Source organism: Chiloscyllium plagiosum, unplaced genomic scaffold (genome assembly GCF_037043375.1).
Source record: "Chiloscyllium plagiosum isolate Xiang-an unplaced genomic scaffold, Cpla_swu_hap1 HiC_scaffold_10, whole genome shotgun sequence".
NCBI lineage: Eukaryota > Metazoa > Chordata > Chondrichthyes > Orectolobiformes > Hemiscylliidae > Chiloscyllium > Chiloscyllium plagiosum.
This window is the reverse complement of record NW_028270148.1, coordinates 77,160,730-77,187,221: the sequence shown is the minus strand read 5'-3', so window position 1 is coordinate 77,187,221 and position 26,492 is coordinate 77,160,730. Positions and strand designations below refer to the sequence as shown.

Genomic DNA, 26,492 nt, shown 5'->3' with positions numbered 1-26,492 from the left:
ACTCTGGGTTGAATTAGCCAAAGTTTCCTTGGATCCTATGGGCTCCCACATGAGACCTTAATCAAAAGCCCTGAAGTTCAAGTAGACCATAGCAAATGCATTGCCCCCATCTATACATCTAGTCACCTCTGACATAACTTCCTTAAATAAAATTGTGCTATTCTTGATTGATCCCTGCTCCTTTAAGTGTAAGTGAATTATTTCACTCAATGGTCTCTTGACAATGGAGGTTAGGCTGACTGGCATGTCGGTTCCTGGTTTATCCATTCTTCCCATCTTGAAGGACAGTAGCATATTTGCTGTCCTCCAGATTCCTAGCACCTCTTCTGTGGCCAGGGAAGAAAGTTTCCAGCATCCCTACTAATGGCACACAAACTAGAGCTTTGCTAGTATCATTCACATTTAGAGAGAGTGTTCGAAAAGCCATAAAGTATAAAGATGGGTTGAAAGATCAAAGCTATTATGTCACTGCACATTTTAAAATACTGGAAAGATGTAACAGGATGTTACGTTTATCCATCCATCAGAACACAAGAGGTTAGCAGAAAACAAAGACTGCATGGTTTAAACTTTGGCTGACTGCATTGGTTTTCTGTGCCTTGAAAATGCAAGGTTTAACTTGACTAAAATAGGAATCTGTAACCTTTCTTTACTTCACTTAAAGGCATACAAAAAGAATGGTGGCTTCTATACCATCAACATCTATTGTGATACAATAAAGTGTTCTCAATATTTTCCTCTATAATTGATGTGTTATGATACCCCATTGATTTTCCAAGCTGACAAGAAACTGTACAAATAAGTCTAACACATTTCTTGGGTATAATGCACACATAGCAATAGCTAATCCAAAATACACATATCTTCAAACACTGCAGCCTGGTTCTCAAACCAGAAAAAAAAGTGGAACATTTCATTGTGTAAAAGATGCTCAGAACAGCAAGTGTGTAGTGACCAACTAAATATCAAAATCATTGTATATCCGTCCACAGTGGAAAGGCGAATCCTCAATACCCAAAATCGTTGGCAAAGCTATGACCAAACTGACATCGCTCATATAACAAAAAGAACTGCAAATCCAGTGACAATTCAAAACCAGGGCATTAAAGCAAATCCACCACTCTACTCCTTATGTATGCATTTGGAATACTAACTAGACATTATGGTTCCACATTTTACAATTGCTTAAGGAATTCAGAGCAACCTCAATTATCTGAAGGACATGGGCGTGAAGTATTTTTTTCTGGTTAATCGAATGCTGGATAACTAGCCAAGCATTAGAACCTGATGTTCTTGCTGGATAATCGAATGCCAGATAATTGAGGTTCCTCTGTAGTGGAATGCTGGAACGCAGAATTCAGTTTCTTTATGTCAGAGTACCCAGGACATCCTGACTAAAATCAAGAATTAAAACTTCCCATAAACTCATCTAGAAATATCGTCCACAAAAGATTGCATGGTGGCTGGCCCATGTTTCCTTTGCCATACAGGTACCAATATTAGGAAGTTTCCAAGCCAATCTCTAGGGATACTAAATATTTGCATTCCAATTTCACTTTATCATAACTTACCCTTTCCTTAAACCCTCGCCAATTTTTACCTTTCTAAAGAGCATTTTTTGCCAATTTCTGCGACTGTCATTTCTACAAATGTGTACTCTATTCATCCAAAAATGCATGCTAATTATTAAACCATTTTACTGCACAAGTCATTTCTTTACAAAATATTCATTTTCATATCAGTGGAGGGCACAAGAGTGTTGGCAAGAAATAATCACTTAGAATAGTCCTTGCTAATCTGCAGGACTCAGCTAATCACTCTATAAACTCAAATGAATCACCACAGGAATCTCACCCAAGCTAACATTCAAAGTAATATTGATGCAATATCTCTATCTGGCCTAACCCTTTGTAACAAGCAAGTCAGCACAAAGATGCAACTGAATGTTCATTTTAGTGCACTTATGGAGACAAATGCAGACACTTTGCAGAGTGCGGTAGTCTTTCAGTTACAGAATGGCTATCTCTACACTATTCCACAACAGAGGAGGCTCACAAGCTTAAAAAATGTTGGCCATATCTCGAAATTGCGATTTGCCTGCCTTCAGCCTGAAAAACTGTAAAACAAGTGTGATGTGGAATATGCCAATATTAAGAATGTGCACATTTATTCAGAACACAAGTGGATGACTGACAGAAGCAAGGCTGTGTATAAATGCCCAAAGTCCAAATCATTGCCAAAATCTTTATTAGATGCAATTCAACATTGTGAAGAACATTTAGTATGAGAGTTACTAGTACAAAGTGCAGGACACCCAAAGTACAGATCAGAGGAACACAGTTATCATTCTGATAAGTACACTATTATGAAAGTGTAGTGATAATATAGTACAACAATTTCAATTCAAAGATATGGAGAACATGCAACAATACTGAATTACAAACCTTTACATATGAATTTTCAAAATGTCAAGAGGTTGGCATATTTAGCTACAGTGATTGTCTTTATTAGTTGTCCAGATTAAATAAAACATTAGATTTTGCTCTTGTTATTGAATTTTTACAAACATGCTCTATTACCCATTTGGCCTAAAATATTTAGAAATAGATTCAGTTCTATAAAATGTCAGATTTTCTTTAATATCACAGAACTACCATTTATTGTTATTCATTTAAATGTTTACAAGTGTTGAAGCCCAAATTTTTGAAGAGCAAAAATACACAAAGCAGGAACATTTCCCCACCAATGTCATTGATAAGTTGTGATATTACATTAAAACCTAAGTTTATAATCTGCATCTGCAGAGAAAGGTGATAGCATCTAAAGTGTTTAAATTATGTATCTACCATTGATCATTTCAGTATAGTCACATTATGGCCATGTGTCCATTAATATTTGGAAGGTATAATAGGAATTCTCATCTGCAGAGTGGCAAATACTATTCAAAATCATCTTTTCACCTGAGCGATCATGGGCTTGTGGCACTGCATTCAAGTGATGAAATAAAGCAACTTGCTTCCAGTGAAAATTCTGTTTTCTAATTCACAACCTTCATCTCATCTATAACATTTGGACATAATTTCCTTCCCTATCCAAAACGATACTTGCTTGTTAACTACATTTGGCACCCAAAGCAAACTATTTTTGTACTGCAGCACATTTCAATCTGTAAACATTTCAATGTTTACAGCATGTGACCAACTATCCATTTCACAGTGCAAAAATGGAAGAAACTCAAAACAGAAACCATTCAAAAAATTTATAAAAATGGAAATATAGCAGAACCAGTTTGAGAGAAAAAAATTTCAGGTTGTGGCCAACAATCTCGTTACTAAATAATCCAAGCTGTTTTCTCCAGTGATCACCAGGAAAAGTAAATACTTCAAATAGATTATCATCCTGTACAAGCAAACGTACTGCTGTCAGTGAAATTTTACATTGATTCAAACTCATCCACCCTCTGTTTGGTGTTGCCTCGCCGGATCTGGCGAAGCGTCTTATATTTGTCTTGACCTTTCCGGACATTTTCCATGTGAATTATGTCATTGGACGTTTTCTTGCTCTCATCTCTGGCTTGTGCAAGCTCACTGCTCAAAAGCTTTGCATTTTTTGGGGGTGGGGTGGGAAGAGAAAAAAAAAATCACGTCAAGTTCCCTTAAGGAGATCACATGGCAAATAAAACTCAAAATTAAGCAATGCATTCGATCCCTAAAACATTCTTACCCAAACTAGTTTCTCTCCGTTTATCATGTTCACAGTTCATCATATTCAAAAAAGGTTTCTGAATGATCTTAAATTCCTTTTATCTGAATGTTAGCTTCAATTTGAATTATTCATCTATTGATCCTATTTAGTATTTTAAGATCCCACCTTTCACTTTCAAAGCCCAGAACAAAGTTGCTCCAAATTAGAGACTTTCCCAGACAATTCAATGCCTATTAAAGCAGCTAAACTAGTATGTCCCAGATGTACCATAGAATGGAGTGTTTTTTTTCCCTTTCACCAATTTGTATGTCAAGAAATCTATTTGGGTTAGATTCATGAAAGTGATAAAGGTACCAAAAATGAAATTGGAATTTCCCCCTCACCGAGGTTCATTCTATGCTTATCAGTTTGATATAAAATTTCCACAGTTGAGCAGCACAAGGGCTGAGAAGTGGCTAGTAACTTTTACACCACACAACTGCAAGGCAATGACTATCTAACCATGGCCCCCAGATATTATTCTATTGTGTTAGCAACACTGGAATCCATATTAAAATCAACATCCTAAGGGTTACCACTGAGCAGAAACTCAAATGAGCACACAGTGGTTATAAGAGCAGGTCAGAGTCTAGGAATACTACAGAAAACAACTCAATTCCTGACTCCCCGAAATCTGTCCATCTACAAGACACACAGAGGAGTGTGACAGAATGCTCCCCCACTTGCCTAGGTGGGTGCAGCTCCAGGACTCAAGAAGCTGGACACCATCCAGGACAAAGCAGTCTGTTCAAATGACAAATCCACTGTCTCCACCGTTGATGCTCAATTGCAACGTGTATTATGTAAAAGGTGTACTTTTAAAAAAAAAATGCATTGCAGAAACTCACCAATGATCTTATGACAGCACATTCCAAACCTTCTAACACTTCTATCTCAAAGGAAAGGGCAGTACATACATCCTTACACTATCTATAGATTCCCCTCCAAGCAACTCACCATGTTGCTGGATCAAAATCCAAATTCCTTCCTGATGGCATTTTGGATCTATCTACAGAATAGAAACTGCAGCAATTGAAGGCAGAAGCTCACCACCACTTTCTCAAGGCCCACTAGTGATAGGCAATAAATGCTGGCCAGCCAGTATTCTCCCACAAGAGAATGAAGAGAGAAAGAAAACACTACACAGAGCAATTCCTGACTAGATATTTGACTAGTTAACGATGTTCAACCCAAAGGGTGGCATGGTAGCTCACTGGTTAGCACTGCTACCTCACAGCAGCAGGGATTTGGGTTCAGTTCCACTCTGAGGCAACAATCTATGTGGAGTTTGCATAAATGCCCCACGTCTGAGTGGATTTCCTCTGGGTGCTCTGGTTTCCTTCCAAAGTCTAAAGATGTGCAGGTTAGGTGAATTGGCCACACTAAATTGCTAGGCAAAAGTGAGGACTGCAGATGCTGGAAACCAGAGTTTAGATCAGTGTGGTGCTGGAAAAGCATAGCATGTCAGGCAGCATCCGAGGAGCAGGAAAATCGACTTTTCGGTCAAAAGCCCTTCATCAGGAATAGAGGCGCTAGGGAGAAGTTAGCAAAGAGTACACGGTGGTAACGGTTTTTGCGGAAAGTGGTGGGGAGGGAAATATCTCTGGTGGTGGGGTCCGTTTGGAGGTGGCAGAAATGTCAACAGATGATGCAGTTTATGTGAAGGTTGGTAGGGTGGAAAGTGAGGACTGGGGGGTTCTGTCCTTGTTATGGTTGAAGGGGTGGGGTGAGGGCAGAGGTGCGAGATGTGGATGAGATGTGTTGGAGGGCATCTTCAACCGTGTGGGAAGGGAAATTACGATCTCTAATAAAGATGGCCATCTGGTGTGTTCTGTGGTGGGACTGGTCCTCCTGGGTCAGGTAGACCTGATCAGGTCCATGACCCCCAACAACCCACCCTCCCATCCTGGCACCTTCCCCTGCCACCGCAGGAATTGCAAACCCTGCACCCACACCTCCTCCCCTCACCTCCATCCAAGGCCCCAAAGGAGCCTTCCACATCCAAAGTTTCACCTGCACATCCACCAATGCAATTATCGTATCCGTTGCTCCTGATGTGGACTCCTCTACATTGGGGAGACTGAAGCACTCTGCGAGGAGGCGTCCAGGGAACATGTCCGGGACACTCACACCAGTCAACCCCACTGCCCCATAGCTCAACATTTCAACTCCCCCCTCCCCATGCAGGTCCTGGGCGTCCTCCACCGTCAGTCCCTCACGACCCGACGCCTGGAGGAAGAACGCCTCATCTTCCACCTTGGAACACTTCAACCCCAGGGCATCAATGTGGACTTCAGTTTCCTCATTTCCCCACCCCCCACCTTACCCCAGTTCCAACCTTCCAGCTCAGCACTGTCCTCATGACCTGTCCTACCTGCCAATCTCCCTTCCCACCTCTCCGCTCTACCCTCCCCTGTGACCTATCACCTCCATCCCCACCCCCATTCACCTATTGTACTCTTCGCTATCTTCACCCCAGCCCCAACCCCCATTTAGCTCTCCACTCTGGAGGCTCCCTGCCTCTATTCCCAATGAAGGGCTTTTGTCCGAAACGTCGATTTTCCTGCTCCTCTGATGCTGCCTGACCTGCTTTGTTTTTTCAACACTACTCTGATCTAAACCCCACACTAAATTGCCCACAGTGTTCAGGGATGTGCAGGATAGTTGGATTAGCCATGGAAAGTGGGTGGGGGGGGGTTTGGTGTGGGGGAGCTGGGTGGAATGCCCTTTGAGGGGCAGTGCAGACTCAATGGGCCAAATTGCCTGTCTCCATACTGTAGGAATCTTAGGATTCTAAATGCATTCCCATTTATGATACGGTGTATTATCCACCACAGGCAATACAGCTCCTTACCATCAGTTGCTGTTGCACTCGTTCATTTTTCTCCACTTCAGTCACTCGCTCTTCTTCATATCTGTGATCCAAGATGCCTTCAGTTGCAAGGTCAGCACTGTACGTGGAATGATTCTCTTCAGCATCATCATGTTCATTCTCTTCCAGGTGCTCGTAGATTGGAGGAGGGGGTGGAGGTGGGAGTGGTGCAGGGGCAGATAATACCATGTGCAGTTCTTCCTTTGTTTTGTCCAAATCACCCTGGACCATTCTTGCCTGAAATGAATAATGTACAAACATAGCAAAATGTTTACAAGTGCTGGATTCAGTTACAACAAGCAGAACACATTAATTCCTGTTTTGTTGAACCATTGTGCCTACATGTCAAAGCTCCAACATTAGCTCAAGAAACACTCCTGGTTGGAAGGGCCCTAATGTTATTAGGTTGAGAGAACATTGTGGGTAAAATGATACAAGGTTTGCACCTTCAGACCAGGAAATCCACAATTTTCACAGCTGCATCCCTCCAAGTCATTGAATTCTCAAGCAATTTTCTAGCATTGTAACGAAATACAATTCTGCTCACTCCAAATTGCCCTCCTTCCACATCTTGCAAATGTGCAAGATATGGCAGAAGGAGCAATTCAAGCCATAAGTGAAATTTGTACCAAAACAATATTGGAAATAGCAGAACAAAAAAATAAGATACTTTTGTGTACACTGTTTACATTAGCTTTCAGAGGTGTTCTCTCATTATAGAATTACTCCAAGTGAGAAAGCTGCAATATTTTATCATTCAAGAATTTGCTTGCCAGCTTAAGTAAACAGGTGATGTAAGAAAGGACTAAAAATAGCTAATCTTGTCCTATTGTCTAATTTGGGTAACAGGAATAATCTAGGAAATGGAGGCCTGTGAGCCTTACGTCAGTGGTAGGGAAGTTATTGGAAAATATTCTCAGGGACAGGATCTATAAACATTTAGAAGCAAATGGCAATAAACAATATGGTTTTGTGCAGGGGAGGTGGTGTCACACTAATCTGATTGAGTTTTGAAGAGGTGATGATGACTGATGAAGGAAAAGTGGTTGGTGTCTACATGGACTTCAGTAAAAGTTTTGACAAGGTCCCACACAGCAGACTAGCATGAAAGGTGAGGGGTACCCATGATATCAGGGGCAAGCTGGCAAGATGGATACTAAACTGGCTTATTCATAGGAGACAGAGGGTAGTAGTGTGGAATGAGGGCTGTAACTAGTGATGTTCCACAGGGACCAATGCAGTTTCACTTCTGGATCAACTCTTTACCGAGGCATATCACTTTCAAGTGTGTCAGGCTCACAATCAGTGGCACTTCAGTATAATTTATGCAAGGGCTATGCAGCCCACAAAAAACAGTCATCCTTTTTTTGAGAACACTATATTCAACAACTGGAGGTTGGGGGGGGGGGGGGGGAAAAGAGTGATGTCATGTTCTGTGCTCTTTCTTAAATCATCCTAGAAAGTCATCACTATAATGAAATGGCAAGTAGCAGCAGAGGGTCACAAATGCATAGCATATTTTAAAAAAAAGGACCTTAAAATTAGCTAATTCCATGGATTTGACAAAGTCAGATTGAAACAACTGCTTCCTTATTTCCACATAAATACAAGATATCAAATAATAGCTCTTCACCCGTTCCTGCCATTCCTGTGCCTCTTCCTCTTTCACTCTTCTGGCATCTTCTAGTTCTTCAATCTTGGCTGTATATTCTGATAACTCTGATGCCTTAGAATAGAAATAAAAATTAAATTTAAAAACTATCCTTTCCCTTCTGGGAATTGAAACATAATTGGTGAAAGGCTTTGTGCAAATATTATGCTTTAATCAATTCTGATATCTTGTAAAAGGAAAGCTTACAAAAAATATTCCTTTAATTACTTACATAATAGTTCAATCTAAAACATTATTTTTGTTTGGACCAGTACAGCTGGGCTTTTCATTCAATGGCTTTTTCCTTTCCTCAAACCAGTTATAGAGTTTGTCTCTGATATGGCCAACTAATTTTGGGGAAAACTATATTTTATCTTGAGACAATGGTTTCTTCAAAAAACAACAACCCTCTGAAAGGGGAGTTATTGTTAAGCATCTGGGTTCTAAAATGATCAAGCGATCAGGCTGCCTCAAAGATAATTTAAAAAGTAAAGTCAATTATTGGGGTGGCTCTACATTTTAGTAGTTAAGTTTTAGATTCTAAAAAAATGGGGATGTAGAGGGTTCATGTGGTGCAGCAGTAGTGTTTTAAGATGCTGGAGATACCAGCTGAATTGGAAGTTTGCAACTTAGGATAGTTGGAAAGATGAAGGCATAAACTCTTAAAATAATATTCAGAGCACTCAGACCAATTTATAAATCTTCCAATTTAGACTTGAGTTTCAGTGCAAGTCTAATGGGTATAGAAGAAAAAAAAGGATTTAAAGAATCTAGTTTAGTTTCTAGATTCTAATTATCTGAGCTCATTGTACTTTATCTTTAAAGTAATCAGAAGAGAAACATCTAGGATTATGATGAAATTAAAATTAAAAATGTATATAGGCAGGGTAAAGAGAAATGGTATTAGAGGTGGAACAAAATTAGAGTTACATTTTTGCTGTCCTTTTCAAATAATATTTTACTCTACAGTTAATCCCCTCTAGTCAAATATTTTACTTTCCTAATAGAAGCAGTCCTTAAGATATAAAGACAATGAAGGACTAAACAAGACAGACGTGAAGTCTGCTTGGAAATGATGAGTATGGGAAAAGTATAGTTAAACATCTAAAAGTTTGTGTAAAAACAAATTTAGATGTTAGAACAGAAACATTTGACAAATATATACCAAAGGGATACATTCATTATTTGCTAAACTATCTAAAACGATGGACTGTGCAGTGAGTTCAGAACTTAAAGCCACAATGTAAATAAATAATGCAACGAAGCTCAAGCAAGTAAAAGAATTTGGATTTAGACCTGGGGTAGGGACAAGAGGCGGAGAACATACACTTCACAGGCAAAGGAAAAACACACCATTGCATTGATAAGCAGTTAATAGACCAGATACTGAAATGCAAACTTGACAGTAATGAGGAGAGATTATCCAAAGTTTCTGTTGGGTCGAAGTTTTGATCATCAGGCAAGATAGATAATTGGATAATGTTTCAAGGGAGAAGATAAATAAAACAAGGCTGTGCACTGTTTCCAAATGAACCTCTACACAGAATTAATATTCAGAGAATTAGATGTAATTCTTGGAGTAAACAATTGGGCAAGAAAGTGAGCTTGTAATACACTGACAATAAAATGCTACTGGCAAAAGTCAGAAGAGATGCAAAACATCATGGAACAAGTAAAATTCAGAAATATGGGTTGGAAATGAACAAGTAGTTAAGGAAAAAATTTACAAGGGATACATTAAAAGAAACTTGAGTGAAGGTTGAAGTAGGTGCTACCATACAGGGACAAGTAGATATCATTGGTCTTAAATGGACACACCTAACACTATGGTCAATGTGAAGTAGAAGAACTGATTAAGGATAGTCAACATGGCTTATGTGGAATAGATTTCAAAACTAGAGGTCATAAATTTAAAAGATGAGGGGGAAGAGATTTTAAAACAGGGTCCTAAGGGGCAACTTTTTCCACACAGAAGGTGACATGTGTATGGAATGAACTGCCAGAAGTGGAGGAGGCTGGTACAATTACAACATTTAAAGAGGAAGGGTTGAGGTGGATATGGGCCAAAAACTGGCAAAATGAGACGAGATTTATTTCGGATATCTGGTGGACATGGACGAGTTAGACTGAAAAGGTCCGTTCCCATGTACATCTCTAACTCTACATTAGGAGAATAGAGGCAGACATGAAATTTTGTGCAATTTTGGGAGGAATACATTAACAATTTTGTATCGAAGGACAAAAAGCAAAAGTAGTAGTTGTCAAGGGTGAGGACTAGTTCCACCAATCAAGATGGAGGGGTACTGGCTGGGTCAGCAGGAGAGGAAGAAAGAGGGCTTGGAGGCCTTCATCACAGTGAATGGACATGTATAGGGACTGGACGTCCTGGGTGAAGATAAGGCTGGAGAAACAAAACTCATGGAAGTGGAGCACATGTGCGGTGTCCCGAATGAGGGGAGTTCCTGGATGAAATGGGTACAGGATGGTGTCAAGAGTTAATTTCAGTGGGGCAGGAACAGGCAGAGATGATGGCTCCAGCAGGGCAGACAGGTTGGTGAATTTTGGATTTTAAAAAAAAAGTAGAACCTTGCAGTGCAGGGTTCCGGGACTATGGAGGTTGGAGGCTGTGAATGGGAGATCCCCTTAGGTGATGAGATTGTGAATGATCTGGCCATGGGAGGGGAGGCACCAACTTATAGGCACTTCCTTCTACTGACCCTTCGACCACCACCTCACCTCCCAAAATTCTCCCACAACTTCTCCTTGAAATCCTCTCACTCCATTCAGACCAAAGGGGGTAGGCAAGGACACCTGCATGGGCCCCAGCCGAGCTTGCTTCTTCATCGAATACATGTCCATTTTCCACAGTTACACTGGCACTATCCCACCTTTCCCTCGGCTACATCGATGACTATATTGGCGTCACCTCATGCTCCCACAAGGTAGTTAAACAGCAAAACTTCACAAATGGCCTCAAGTTCACCTGGACCACCTCAGGCACCCGCCCCACCACCCATCCCCCCCAGACCAGAGAGTCTCCATCTCTGGCAACCGACATCTACTTCAAACCCACCGACTCCCACAGCTCCTACACCTCCTCCCACCTCCCCCTCCTGTAGAAACACTATCCCTTAATCCAAATTCTTCTGCCTCTGCCAGGAGGCACAATTTCACTCCAAGCCATCCTCGGCGGATTCCTACTTCAAAGACTGCAATTTCTCCTTCCATGTGATCAACAATGTCCTCCAATGCATCTCCTCCACTTCCTGCATCTCCTCCCATGAACTGTAACCCTCTAACCACAACAAGGATTCAACACCCCTGGTCTTCACCTTCCACCCCATAATCTCCAGAATCAGCACATTATCCTTTGCCAATTTCCACCACCTACAATTAGACTACACCCAGAGAGATATATTTCTCTTCCCACCCCTACCTGGATTCAAGAGGCACTATTCCCTCCGTGACTCCCTCATAAGATCTATGCTGCCCACCAACCCACACTCCACTTCTGAGGTCTTCCATTGCCACTCCAAGAGGTGCAAAACCTGCATCAACACCTCTGCCTTCACCTCGGTCCAAGGCCCCAAAAGGAACCATCCACATCTGGCAGAGATTTCCCAGCACATCCAAATACCTTATCAATTGCATCCATTGCTCTTGATGTGGTCTCCTCTACATTGGGGACTCAGGACATCAACTCGCTGAACCTTTCAGGGAATATCTCTGGGACACCAAACAATCCTACCACCCTGTGGATGACCACATCAACTCCCCCTCCCACTCTGCCAAGGTCATGCAAGGATACGCTGCCTCCACTACCAAACACAAGCCACCTGACAACTGGAGGAGGAATACCTCATCTTCAGCCTTGGGGATCCTGCAACTACACAGCAACAGTTACCTCATCTCCTCTCCCCACCCCGTCCCAGATCCAACCCTCCTCTTGACTTGTACATCTTCCTTCCCAGCTATCCACTCCACCCTCTCCTCCAAGATAATCACCCCCCACATTTACCTTCTCCGCTATCTTCCCTCTATTCCCCTTCACATTCCTGAAGGGCTTATGCCCAAAATGCTGACTCTCCTGCTCCTCTGATGCTGTCTGACCTGCTGTGCTTTTCCAGCTTGATAGTTTTCAACTTGGAGTAAAGGAGTTGGGACGCATTGAGGTTATACAGGACATTGGTATGACCTCTTCTGAAGTACTGCATGCTGTTCAAGTTGCTCTGTTATAGGAACGATATTATTAAATTGGAGATGGCTCAAAAGATTTAGCAGGATGTTGCCAGGAATGTAGGGCTTGATAAAAAGAAATAGACTGGAAAAGTTGGAACCTTTTCTACAGGAATGTATATGAGGTTGAGGGGTGACCTTATTGAGGTACATAAATCATAAGCAACATCACAAAAGGTGAATAACAAGGGTCTTCTCCCTACTGTGGGGTGGAGCTCCAAACTAAGACACTTTTTTTTTTAATAGAAAAGCAAGAGGAGGAAAGGTTTTAAAAAAAAAGATAGGAGGAGGAACTTTTTTTTTTAAAAAGGAAAAAAGTGATTAGTTTGTGGAAATGAACGGTCAGAGAAACTGGTGGATACAGGTTTAGTTACAATGTTTAAAAGGTATTTGGATAAATTCAGGAATAGGAAAGGTTTGAAGGGATACGGCCAAAAGCAGGGAAGTAGGATTAGTGTAGCTTGGGAGCATAGCATAGACTCATTGGACCGAAGGGTCTGTTTTCTATGTTGCATGACTAGGACTAAAATGTAAGATATTCTTCATACAAAAATAAATAAGCTTTTAAATCCAATTCTTTGACTTGTGTAAAGGCTATTTACTTGACACTCAGTTCACCAGTACTTTCAATTCACACACAAACAAGCTTGGGTGTCTAAGTTTAGTGCCGTGGAAAGGCCCATCTGCCATCATAGTAGACAGAAAGCAGGAACAATTGGAACACAAGTGTCATTAAATAAACAACTGCGCAAACTTTGTGAAGCCATATTGCTTCAGTTAGAGCAAACCAGCTCTTACCAATTGCTCCTGGCTTTTCATTTGTTCCTCAGCCTGTCTCTGCAACTCTTCTTTTGCTTGAAGAGCTTCCAAGCGTTCAGCTTCTAGACGCTCAGCCTCAAATTGTGCTTTTTTCCTCTCTTCTTCCAGTTCAAATGCTCGCTGCATCTGCTCAGCCAAGTCTAGCGTCCAAAGTAAACAGTTTTTTTTTTAAAAAAGTGCAATCAATTGCTGCAAATCCTACTGTGACAACATATCCAAAATTTGCTGCAAATCCAGAGTTGCCATGTAAAAATATAGTAGGAGAATTGAGGACTGCAGAAACTGGAGGTCAAAGTCGAAAAGTGTGGCGCTGGAAAAGCACAGCCGATCAGGCAGCGCTCAAGAAGCAGGAGAATCATCCCTCTATCAGGAATGAAAATATGGTGGCAATAATGGAGACATGGGACAACAAAACAGAACTATATATTAAATATTTCTGGTGCAAGTGTTCAGAAAATGTAGGAAAGGAAAGGCTGTCAGCAATATTAATTAATTAAAATAAAGAGGGTGCTGAAGAAAATGACTGTCCCAGAGGGGTGAAAAGGCTAGTTGGTTGAAGCCAAGAAAATGGAGAGGTACTCTTACATTGTTGTGTGCAGCGAATAAGCTACCAACTTGTGGAGGAACAAATTTGGAAGAAAATTACAGGGAAGTGGAAGAATTAGAGTGGTTGCAGTTATCCTAATATAGCCCGAAACAGGAATAGTGTAAACAGCAGAAAAGGGGAATAAGTTGAACAGCATTTTTTTACAACAGTCCAGCAAAGGAGGCATTCCTGGAACTGATTCTTGGGAATGAGGAAGGCCAGAGTGGAACAACAGTGATAGAAAATTAAAATCAAGCCACAGTACAATAATTAACATTTGTCTTTCCCAGGGTGGGGGGGGGGGGGGGGGGGGGGGGTGGGGAAAGAGAGGTGGGTTGAGGAGTACGGGAAGAAGAACAAGAGTGCGAGAGTAAATGAAGAGGGCTGTGGGAAGGATGGAAATGTCAGTTTCAACAGAGAGAGAAAGGATTGCTAGATAAATTAGAAACAAAGAACAACAAGCAAAATGGCAAGTGAAAAACAGATTGCCTTTAAAGATGACAGAGCACAATTAAAATATATTCCATCAGAGTCGCCCTGATTGACGACAGAGACAGAGGAGGATGCAGAAAGAGGGTGCATAGGATAGTTTATGCAAAAAGTTGAACCTACATTCAACTGGATTCTCAGAAATGGAAGTGGAAAATCACAAAAGAAACAAAAAAGTGAATTAGACAAGATGAGAAGAGACTGGCAACTACCATAAAGAAGTTATTTCTATTTGGCACACGTTATGAAAAGATTGTAGAAAAATAAAGAGACTGAAACTAATTAGCCTGTTAGGTCCCTAACAGATGAAGGCAAGTCATATAATGGGAGATGCTAAATCAATACTTTGCATCTATCTTTAACCAAGGTACAAGATACTGCTCAAGTCATTACAAAAGAAGAGCAATTTGAGATAATGGTTGGGTGTAAATTGATAAGTAGTATTTGATAACTTTTAAATACAACGAGGCTCAGTCACCAGGACAAGATGAGATGAACAAAGTATACTGAAGGAAGGTGGGCATTAACTGCAGAGGCAATGGCTATTATTTTTTAATTTTCAGTCTCTAAGTCATTCTAGAAGATGAGAGAATTGCAAATGTGGTACCCTAATTTGAGAAAAGGCTGTGTAGTTTGGGCAGCACAATGGCTCAGCAGTTAGCACTGCTGCCTCACAGCACTGGATTCGATTCTAGCCTCGGGCGACTGTGTGGAATTTGCACATTCTCCTTGTTACTGTGTGCGTTTCCTCCGGGTGCTCCGGCTTCCTTCCATAATCCAAAGACGCGCAGTTTAGGTAAATTGGCAATGCTAAACTGCCCATAGTGTCCCAGAATGTATAGGTTCAGTACATTAGTCAGGGGTAAATGTCAAATAATTATGGAAGGGGAATGGGTCTGGGTGGGTTACTCTTCAAAGGGTCGAAGTGGAATTGTTGGGCCAAATGGCCTGTTTCCATTCTGTAGGGATTCTATGAATAAATCCAGCACCTACAGACTAGTCAGTTTAATCTTGCTTAGAGTCTAAGAGTTAAGTCTCTGGCCCATTGCATCCACATCAGTCAAAAACAACCACTTCAAAATTTTCTAATCCAATTTTCTCGCATTGGTCCATAGCCTTATGCACCTTAGGTGACGAGAAACCTTTAGAATCAATAACCTGGCCAAATAATTAAAGGAAAGCCAGCATGGATGCAAGATGTTCTAATAGTATTTTAACTAATTCACATTAGTTTTTTGATCAGGCAACAGAAATGGTAAATGTGTGTATTACAATTGATGTAGACTATATGGACATCCACAACACATCTAATATGAGTGGCACACATCAATTACGTATGTACACAACATCACAGCTTGTAGATTATAGGGTTTGGAAGCAAGCTTGGTACAAAAATGGCCAACTGCCAGCAAAGTGACAGGTGCATGCTCCCTTTTTTGTTGAACTGGAAGGAGGTGGCCCAAATTGGGTTTCAGATTTGGGTGTACATGATACAATTTCAAAATCTATGCATGGCATGGAACTGGAAGCACAGTGCACAACGGGGAAAATATCACAAAACATTAAAAAGACTGATGGAACAAAAATAGGTCAATGAAGTTTAATGTAAGAGATGTGAAGTGATTCATTTGGCAAGTAGCAGCAGGGGCAAAATGTAAACTAAATACAATACTAAAAGATGCAGGATCTGAAGTGCATACGTGCATAAAATCACTGAAGCGGACAGGGCAGGTTGAGAGATTATATTTTATTTATCACCACATGTATGAAGATACAGTGAAAAGCATTGTTTTGCATGCTATGCGGGCAAATCATACTTTGCATAAGAACAGAAAGCTGAATATAATGTATGGCTAATAAAGCATATAGAATCCTGGGCGTTTTAGACAGGGATGCAAAGGAACAAAAGAACTTCTGATCGATTTGTATAAAACAGGTTTGGCCTCAAAAGGGAACTTTGCATCCAGTTCTCAGCACCACATTTTAGTTTTAGGGAGAATGCAAGAAAAGGTTCATAAGAATAAACCTTTTTCCCTTATCCCTGGATTAAATGGCAAGGTTACATGGAGAAGTGAGAAAAGCGTGGAGTGAAATCATTAAGTGCACAATAATTACAGGATTGTTACATTACTGATAAACAAGAGTACCAAATGGTGAATCAAGGCATGTAATTACAAATTCTCTTTCAAAGAAATCAGTAAAATTTAAAGTAAACTTAAAAACTGATCTTTTTTTTTCACTGAAACATACACAAAGGTGTAGATTTGGGTTCAACAATAAAAGTTTATTATGCAAAGGAAAGAGAAGTGAAACAGAACAAACCAAACTATATACATATAACAGCTTAAAACTTCAGATTCCTGGCAACAAAGTCCCAAACACCATTTTACAATTAATCAAAACTTGAAGAAATTTTCTGCCTATTTTACTTAACTATTTCTTTTCCAGTCCTGACTTTTGACTCTCAATAAGAGCTCAGACTTTCATAGCTTTGACTAATCAATGTGATCTCTAACCACTGCTGGTCTCAAAGTTGCCACAAATTGAATCCCCCATCCTGGAGATAACTTTAATCCCAATAACTGCTTTGAACAAACTCCTTTTTCTAGGAGAAACTATTTTTGCATTTATGTTCAGTCAAGACTCTTTCTGAACTCAATCTCAACTAATTTAAAGAAAAAATACTTGCCAATCCTAGCTTCTGCTAACCTAATGGCTTTTTTCCCCTGAATAAGCCACAAAATAGAAACAAACTTCCATTAACATCCAGGAGGTCTTAAGTCATCTGTTCACTGACGCGTTCAGGTTTAAAAACTATGGTTTTTGAATCGAAACCCATTAGAAAATTATTTTCTAGAGTCTGGATTTTAACGTTATCACATATCTTTCAACACTGTATACAATCAATGACGACTGCCTCCATTTCATGTGAAAAATATCAGAACAGGAACAACCTTCGAACCAATTAAGAACCAGAGAATACTCAGTTTCCATCATGCTAATTTTGAGACTGGACAAGAGAACATTAAGATTTTACTCTTACCCTTTTCAGCTTTCTTTGTCTGATCTTCGTACAGTTTCAGCTTCAGCATCAGATCTCTAGTTTCCTTTTCCATCTGTTCTTTTTCTTTCTCTATTATCTCCCGCTTCTGCTTCTCTTGCTCCAACTGTGCCCTACACACAGAACAGGTAAAGATTTAAAGATTGACTGCTCACTAAATAGCAAAAGCTTGATTTTTGACAGGTCTTTTTTATACTTGTGTTGTAGGCAGAATTTTTGTAAAAAATTGAGCTAAGTGTACAAGCTGCACAAAGCTGCCAATTTAGCTTATTTGTGCATGGGTCTATTATCAATTCTGTTCCTACTTTTACTCATTGTTCTCATCCTGCATCACACAACCCATCTCTTTCACTATTTGTTGGTGATTTGAGAAGTGTAAGTGATTACTTTTGTTTGTATCAGTTAGGGAATGAAGAGAATTTTAAACTCAAAAATGCATCCAAAATCATTGGAAACAGTGGTTTCTTCTTCAGATAGAAGAGGTTCAAATAATTCAAGTTAAAGCAATGAGATTGTCACTTCATAGTCATATCAACCTCAAATTTTCTTAAGGTCATAAATCATTACATCAACTACTGGGCAGAATTTTAAAATGCTCAAGAAGTAATGATCATGGAGAATCAAATGATGCACCTTCAAGATTATGGCCATTGGGTTCCAAAAAAAGGTTAAGTGCTTGATATAATGTTTAATATGAGAGCATATGACATTATGAAACCCTTGGTTGACAACATTATGCTCTCATCTGTAATATTGTTAATAATAATTCAGGCCAAAGTGGTAGATTAGGTTCCCTCTGTACGAAGTATTGAATCAAGTAGTTAAACATCTAATTGGATGAATGATCCACAAAAGCTACCCAGGTTTTAAAGCTACCCAGGTTTTGTTCTTACATGGTGGGGAATCAATGTTATAAAACAAAAACAAAATGTTGCCCCTAAAGAAAAAAGAACTATGAAAGAAAGTAATGTGAAGAACAGAATTCAGAATATTTTACAGAAAATCACAGAAAAAAGGAGTCTACTACTGTTTACCTTCTGGTAAAGTAATTATGACCCACACTGCTAACTGACATAAGAGTGAATTTGCTATTTGAATTCATGTATTGCGAGACATCAGAATGCATCTAGGAAAACTTAAAGAACAAAATTCACAACTGATTTTGAAGGATTCTCTTTGGGAGAGATCACAGCACAGAAACAGATAAGTGCAGCTTTGCTGTAAATTTACAATAGTGTGTAGAGTGGCTCTTTGTTGATTATATGTGAGATCGGTCTCTTGATTACATTTTAAAAATAAATCGCAAGTATTAAGTTAGCCTGGAACAGTGTTTTATAGAGCAAAAAGACAATGCTATTTTCGGAGTCTGCAGATTGGGAGGAGTAAAAATGGCCCGGAGTAGAGTGGTATACTCTTTGTCAAATGTGGGAGTTGAGAGAGTTGATGTGTTATTAAGGATTATATCAGCAATAAGTGCCATTGGTTGCGAATCCTAATCAGATCGAATGGATCGACTGGAGTGACAGATAGAGGCAATGAGGAATTTACAAGAGCAAAGGGGGTGTGGATGGATAGCAGTTATAGGAAGGGAGAAATGCCACAGGTACAGTCACAGATTGGTTAACTCCAGGAAACATACGTGAGCTAGGCAGGTAGTATAGGAGACTGCTGTAGCTATCCCCATTTCAAACAAATAGGTTGTTTTGGAAAATGTAGAGTGTGGATAGGTTCTCAGGGGAATGTAGCACAAACAGCTAAGTTTCTGGTATCAAGGCAGGCTGTAATGTAACGAGGGGTACGTTGGATTCCAAGTAAATTATTAGGTTAAGGGACTCTCTAGTCCTAGGCACAGATAGACACTTCTGTGGCTAGCAGTGAAAACTCAATGGAATGTTGCCTCCTTGGCGCCAGGATCAAGGATGTCTCAGAGGGTGCAGAATGTGCTCAAAGGGGACAGGGACCAGCAGGAGGTCATCCTACATTGATTCCAATGTGTAGAAAGGAAAAAGTTTGAAATTCTGAAGGAGGAGATTCTAGGGGAGAAGCGACCTGTACAAGGAGGATGGATTGTACCCGAATTGGAAGGGGACTAAGATACTGGCAGGGAGATTTGCAAGAGCTGCTTGGGAGAATTTAAAATTAGTAAGCTGGGGGTATGGGATCCAGGGAGATAGTGAGGAAAAAGACCAGAGACCAGTACAGTTGAAAAAAGAAGCCAGTCAAACAGTCAGGGCAGGCAGGGATGAAAAGAACAACGATAGGACTGATAAATTAAACTGCATTTATTTCAATGCAAGAGGCCGAACAGGGAAGGCAGATGAACTCAGGGCATGGTTAGGAACATGGGACTGGGATATCATAGCAATTACAGAAACGTGGCCCAGGGATGGACAGGAATGGCAGCTTAATGCTCCAGGATACAAATGCTGCAGGAAGGCTATAAAGGTAGGCAAGAGAGGAAGGGTGTGGCATTTTTGATAAGGGATAGTATTACAGCTGTGCATAGGCAGAATATTCCTGGAAATACATCCAGGGAAATTATTTGGGTGGAACTGAGAAATAAGAAAAGGGTTATGTACCATACCTTATGGGGATTGTACTATAGATCCCCTAGTAGTCAGTGGGAAACTGAGAAACAAATTTGTCAGGAAATTTCAGTTATCTGTAAGAACAATAAAGTGGCTATGGTAGGGGATTTTAACTTTCCAAACATAGACTGGGACTGCCATAGTGTTAAAGGTTTAGATGGAGAGAATTTGTTAAGTGTGTACAAGAAAATTTTCTGATTCAGAATGTGGATGTACCTGAGAGAGATGGTGCAAAACTTGACCTATTCTTGGGAAATAAGGCAGGGCAGGTGACTGATGTGTCATTGGGGGAGCACTTTGGGGCCAGCAATCATAATTCTATTAGTTGCAAAACAGTGAGAAAAGGATGGACCAGATCTAAAAGTTGAAGTTCTAAATTGGAGGAAGGCTAATTTTGACAGTTTTAGGCAAGAACTTTCAAAAGCTAATTGGGGGCTGATGCTCATAGATAAAAGGATGGCTGAAAAGTGAGAAGCCTTCAGAGATGAGATGAAAGTCATCCTGTAGGGGATGAAAGTATATTCCTGTTAGGGAGAAAGGAAAGTCTGGTAGGTGTAGGGAATGCTGGATGACTAGAGAAATAGGTTTTGGTTAAGGAAAAGAAGGAATAGTGTCAGGTATAAACAGGATAGATAGTCAATTCAAAAGTATACTCCTACTGCCTTATACTTTAAGAGGGAAATCAGGAGGGCAAAAAGGGGACATGAGATAGCTTTGCAAATAGGGTTAAGGAGAATTAAAAAAGGGTTTTTACAAATACATTAAGGACAAAAGGGTAACTAGGGAGAGAATAGGGTCCCTCAAAGATCAGCAAGGCAAACTGTTCAGAGCAGTAGAAAATGAGGGAAGATACTAAATGAGTATTTTGCATCAGTATTTACTGTGGAGAAGAACGTGAAGAATATCGAATGGAGGGAAATAGATGGTGACATCTTGAAAAATGTCCATATTAGAGAGGAGGAAATGTTGGATGTCTTGAAACGCATAAAGGTGGATAAATCCCCAGGACCTGATCAGGTGTACCAGAGAACTCTGTGGGAAGCTAGGGAAGGGATTGCTGGGCCTCTTGCTGGGATGTTTGTATCATCGATAGTCACAGGTGAGGTGCCAGAAGACGAAGTTGGCTAACATGGTACCACTATTTAAGAAAGGTGGTAAGGATAATCCAGGGCACTATAGATTGGTGAGCCTGATGTTGGTGGTGGGCAAGTTGAAGGGAATCCTGAGGGACAGGATGTACAGTTATTTGGAAAGGCAAGGACTGATTAAGGAATAAATCAACATGGTTGTGTGTGTGGGAAATCATGTCTCTCAAACTTGAGTTTTTTGTTATTCTTCAAAGAAGATTGATGAGGGCATAGCAGTAGATGTGATCTATATGGACTTCAGTAAGGCGTTCGACAAGATTCCCCATGGGAGACTGGTGAGCAAGGTTAGATTTCATGGAATACAGGGAGAAATTGCCATTTGGATACAGACCTGGCTCAAAAGGTAGAAGACAGAGGGTGGTGGTGGAGGGTTGTTTTTCAGACTGGAGGCTTGCGACCAGTAGAGTGCCACAAGAATTGGTGTGGATCCACTACTTTTCGTCATTTATATAAGCAATTTGGATGTGAGCATTACAGTTAGTAAGTTTGCAGATGACACCAAAATTGGAGTAGTGCACAGCAAAGAAGATTACCTCAGATTACAACGAGATCTTGATCAGATGGGCCAATGGGCTGATGGAGTGGCAGATGGAGTTTAAATTTAGAGAAATGAGGGGTGATGCATTTTGGGAAAGCAAATCAGAGTAGGACTTCTACACTTAATGGTAAGGTCCTAGGGAGTGCTGCTAAACAAAGAGACCTTGAAGTGCAGGTTCATAGTTCCTTGGAAGTGGCGTTGCAGGTAGATAGCATAGTGAAGGCATAGTGAAGTAGATAGCATAGTGAAGCATAATGTTCTGACCAATAAAGGAAAGCACCGAGTATAGGAGTTGGGAGGTCATGTTGGGGCATTGGTTAGGCCACTGTTGGAACATTGCGTGCAATTCTGGTCTCCTTCTGTAGGAAGGATGTTGTAAAACTTGAAAAGGTTCAGAAAAGATTTACAAGGATGTTGCCAGGGTTGGAGGAATTAGAGCTGTAGGGAGAGATTGAATTGTCTTGGAGCAGTTTTCCCTGGAGTGCCAGAGGCTGAGGGGTGACCTTATGGAGGTTTATAAAATCATGACAGGCATGGATAGTATAAATAGACAAGGTCCTGCCTCTGAGATGGGTGGAGTCCAGAACTAGATGGCATAGGTTTAGGGTGAAAGAGGGAAAGGATATAAAAGGGACAACTTTTTCATGCAGAGGGTGATGAGTGTATGGAATGAGCTGCCAGAAGTGCTGGAGGCCATTATAATTGCAGCATTTAAAAAGGCATCTGGATGGGAATACAAATAAGACCGGTTTAGAGGGACATGGGCCAAATGTTGACAAATGGGACTAGATTGGGTTGGAATATCAGGTCGATGTGGATGAGTTGGGCCAAAGGGTCTGTTTCTATGCTGTACATCTCTATGACTCTATATAGAAAAGAGTAGACAACCTGTAATCAAGTTCCACAACAATCGATGAGCTAAAGAAACAAGTCTCCGGGCTAAACGCTGGGCTGTATACCATACTTTGCTTTCCATAGTGCCATCTAGCAGAATAAGTAGATGGAGCCTGGGAATAACATCTCATTAAATACATCACCTTGAGTGAGTGTGCTATCTTTGAGTCAAGAATGAATCAAAATCACTTCTTTTGTCAAGTATGGAGAAAAGGATACATAAGGTCCAATACCTTTCCAATTGTCTCTTGTGCTTTTCCTCACGAGCCTGGGCCTTCATCTGCTGTACTTCAATGGTATCAGGTTTTCGACGCTTCATGTACAACTCATGGTTGCCCATACACAACTGCAAGATTCTTTTGTTTATTCTTAGACGTGGAGCATAGAAAATAAAATCCTGTAAACAGTATAAGTGTGTTCAATTTATTTCCATATCTAAGCTTTGCCCCAACAAATCTGAAAATCGGTCTTCAGGTAGACATTCACTTCCTTCCATGGAATCAGAGTCCAACATTCTTTTATTACCCCAAAAGGTCGGGGGGGGGGGGGGGGGGGGGGGGACTATAAATCTGAAGAACCAAATTTAGTATGTAATCTCCAAATCAAGAAACTACGAACAAGATTCCACCTTTTGTTGCTCTTATTTCAAACTAACCAAGAGTGGAAATTGAGAACTGCAAATCTTTTGCCACTGTTCAACAAACAAGAGATGGATAATCCTAGTTATTACAGCCAATGTCAGTGGCTGTACAATGGCTATACCAGACTATCAAAGTGAATAGTTTGGAGAATTACTAGTTAATAAAAGAGAATCTCAAAAAGAACTGTCAAATGTCTTTTGAGAGTGTCACAAAACAAAAAAAAACTTATTGGAGAAGATGTACAATTAAAACAATGCTCATGAACAGAGTATTCTAAGTTTATTTAACGGGTAGAAGCAAATGTCAATTATATTTGGAAGCAATGTTTTGTAACTAATATGAACCTCTAATTTCCTCTGATCTGGAGGCCTTGGTTGATTTTGGGGATGAAGTTTAATTGAAAATAGGGAAAACTAAGAACTCGCATTAAAGAGGGAATTTGTGCTGGTTTGGGGAGGGTGACAGATCAGGTGAAAGACAGAGTGAGGTGGGGATTGCTTAAGTGAGAGAGACCAGGCAATGGGGCAGAAAACACAAGGTGGAGGAGTGTGAAGGAAGAGGAGAAGGTGCAAACCTGGTCTTGAACAAAACATATAGCAGTGCACCCGAGGTTGCTTATTTGACCTATAAGAATGTAAACTTGGACAGGTAGGACAATTTCAAAACATGCAACTGATAAACATATTAGCATGGCAAACTTCAGAAGTACACAGGCTGGTGGAATGGACAATGAGTGCTCATTAAATTTAATGCAGAGTTGTGAAGTGATTCATCTTGGGAAGAAGAACAATGAAAGGCAATAAAAACTAAAGCGCGCAATTCCAAGAGTTACCTAGAAGTACCTGCGCGCAAATTAAAAGAAATTGGGGTGGGGGCGTGGCTGAGAAAACGAGTAAGGCACGTGGTTTAGATTAGATTAGTGTGGAAACAGGCCCTTCGGCCCAACAAGTCCACACCGACCCGCCGAAGCGAAACCCACCCCTACCCCTACATTTACCCCTTACCTAACACTACAGGCAATTTAGTATGGCCAATTCACCTGACCCTGCACATCTTTTGGATGGTGGGAGGAAACCGGAGTACCCGGAGGAAACCCACGCAGACATGGGGAGAACGTGCAAACTCCACACAGTCAGTCGCCTGAGGTGGGAATTGAACCCGGATCTCTGGCGCTGTGAGGCAGCAGTGCTAACCACTGTGCCGCCCACCGTTTGGGCCTTTATAAAACAAGAACAGAGACAAACTTTTACTCTGAAGTATTAACTTAACAAAATAGCACCAGTGGAAAATAGTCAATCCTGTTAAATAAAACAGATTAAGTGCACATGAAATCCAAGAATTAGTGCAACAGTAACAGTTCTAAACATTCAGAAACAATCTTTCCATACAAGAACTAATCCTTGGAGAACTCACCGGTGCTTTCTTGTCAATGGGTTTGATGACAAATTTCTTGTCATTGAATGAGATATTGCGGATTTCACTCCATGGGAAACCAATCTTGGGTGTTAATCTAAGATTGAAAAGACATCTTCAGTTTTAGGCTGGGCATCAACTAAAGGATTTAATTCCATACATAATCGGCAACTGTCCAGTCATTATAGACCTATTATTATTTGAGCTGAATTTTCTGTACATTGAGAAAAAGTAATCATTTAAACAGGTGAAATCTTAGAACTTGTCATTTGATTGTCATTAAAATTTGGAAGTGAAATTCCGAGACAGACAGTTATCAATTTAGTCTCAGAATGCAAATCTTCTCTTCTACCTCCCAATTTAAATCTTGCTTGAATAAAAAGAACAGGAATGATGGAATTTAGTTATGCAATTGAACCTATTTTTGGTTTCTTTACTCTAAACAATATTTTATTGACTGGCTTTTCTTTAAAACAAGAAAGCAACCCTCAGAGTCGCGAGTGCAATTCTTGAAGAACAAGGACTGGAGTTGGTTTAGTGATTTCCTATGGTGCACAATTGAGACTGCTGTGGTGCATTCTGGAAAGGTTGAGGTTATTTACCTTGGATCAGAAGGGTACAAGGGGAAAAGGTGAACATATTTAAGAGGTTGATGAAATCATGGAGGGTTTTGATGGTATTAAAAAAGGTTTCCAGAAACATGGGATAGGTGGCGTTTGGCTGAAGCAGACAGCAGGAGGATAAAAAAAGCAAAAATTGAAATTTCCCTGTATTTCATTATTGAACTATTTAATATATTTGCTATTTTCTGTTCTTAAAGCCATTTTTAAAAAAACCTAAGCTGACACCCACTGCCCTTTGATTGAGCCTCAATTTTGTCAACCACTTTCAAAACTTAAAATCTACAGACATAGTTTACCAAATTCCCATCAACCATGTTCATTAATTCATCAAAACATTTAATTAGTCAAAGAGAATGCCTTTTGGAAATCCATGCCAGTTCTGAAACCACTCCGAAATGCCTGTTAATTATGCCCCCAATTATTTCCTACAACTAATGTAAGTTGCCCTGCCTTCCTTACTTTTCTTGATAAAGGGTTTGCCATTTCCAAAACTCTGGCATCTCTACATAATGTAGGGATACTTAGGGTCCCACCGTGCATCATGTATTTCGTTGTTCTGCCCAAATGATCATTTATTCAGATTGAATTTCATTTGCCACTGACAAGCCCATCTATATTCTTCTGTAGCCTCAGGCTAGCCTTACCACCCCAGTTATCAGACCAGTCAGAACCTCCTTTGTCTATGCGAACTTCATTTGGTGTATCACAGTCCTCCCCGATTTTTGTACTCACCTCATCCTTCTCACTAGTGAAGTCTGACAAAGCATTCTCTTAAAATTCTACCCATGTTGTGTGACTCCATGCACAAACGTCATCCTTAAATAGGCCCTACTCTCTTCTTTTCTATCCTTAATCTAACTGTAAAATAACTCCGGATTTTTCTTAATTCTTCCAGATTTATTTCATGTTCCCTTTTTGCTCTCCTGACTTCCTTTAAGTTGTCCCTTGCATAAACTGTACTCCTCTATGGCTTCAGTGTTTTGAGCCCTCAGCATAGAATACAACACAGGAACAGACCCTTCAGCCCACAATATCATACCAAACATGAGACACATGTTTAATCAATCCCATCTGCATGCCTGTAGTCCATATCCTTCCATTCCTTGCATATTCATGTGATTATGCAAGAGCCTCTTCAACACTCCTAACGAACCTGCCTCCATCACCACCTCTGGAAGACTACTACCAC

The 26,492-nt window shown here is 40.4% G+C and overlaps 1 protein-coding gene across 2 annotated transcripts in view; it reads right to left on the bottom strand.

The window, feature by feature from the left end:
• Window positions 1-2,230: 2,230 nt before the first annotated feature.
• Window positions 2,231-26,492, bottom strand: part of ezrb (ezrin b) — a 127,270-nt gene continuing 103,008 nt past the window's right edge. For both annotated transcript variants that reach the window (XM_043696173.2, XM_043696175.2), the window contains exons 8-14: window positions 24,681-24,777; window positions 22,860-23,023; window positions 17,441-17,571; window positions 13,302-13,462; window positions 8,250-8,342; window positions 6,599-6,853; window positions 2,231-3,598 (exon numbers count right to left, since the gene is read on the bottom strand). In XM_043696173.2, coding sequence (XP_043552108.2) covers window positions 3,434-3,598; window positions 6,599-6,853; window positions 8,250-8,342; window positions 13,302-13,462; window positions 17,441-17,571; window positions 22,860-23,023; window positions 24,681-24,777 — 1,066 coding nt within the window. In that variant the 3' untranslated portion in view covers window positions 2,231-3,433. The remainder of the gene's footprint in view (window positions 3,599-6,598; window positions 6,854-8,249; window positions 8,343-13,301; window positions 13,463-17,440; window positions 17,572-22,859; window positions 23,024-24,680; window positions 24,778-26,492) is intronic.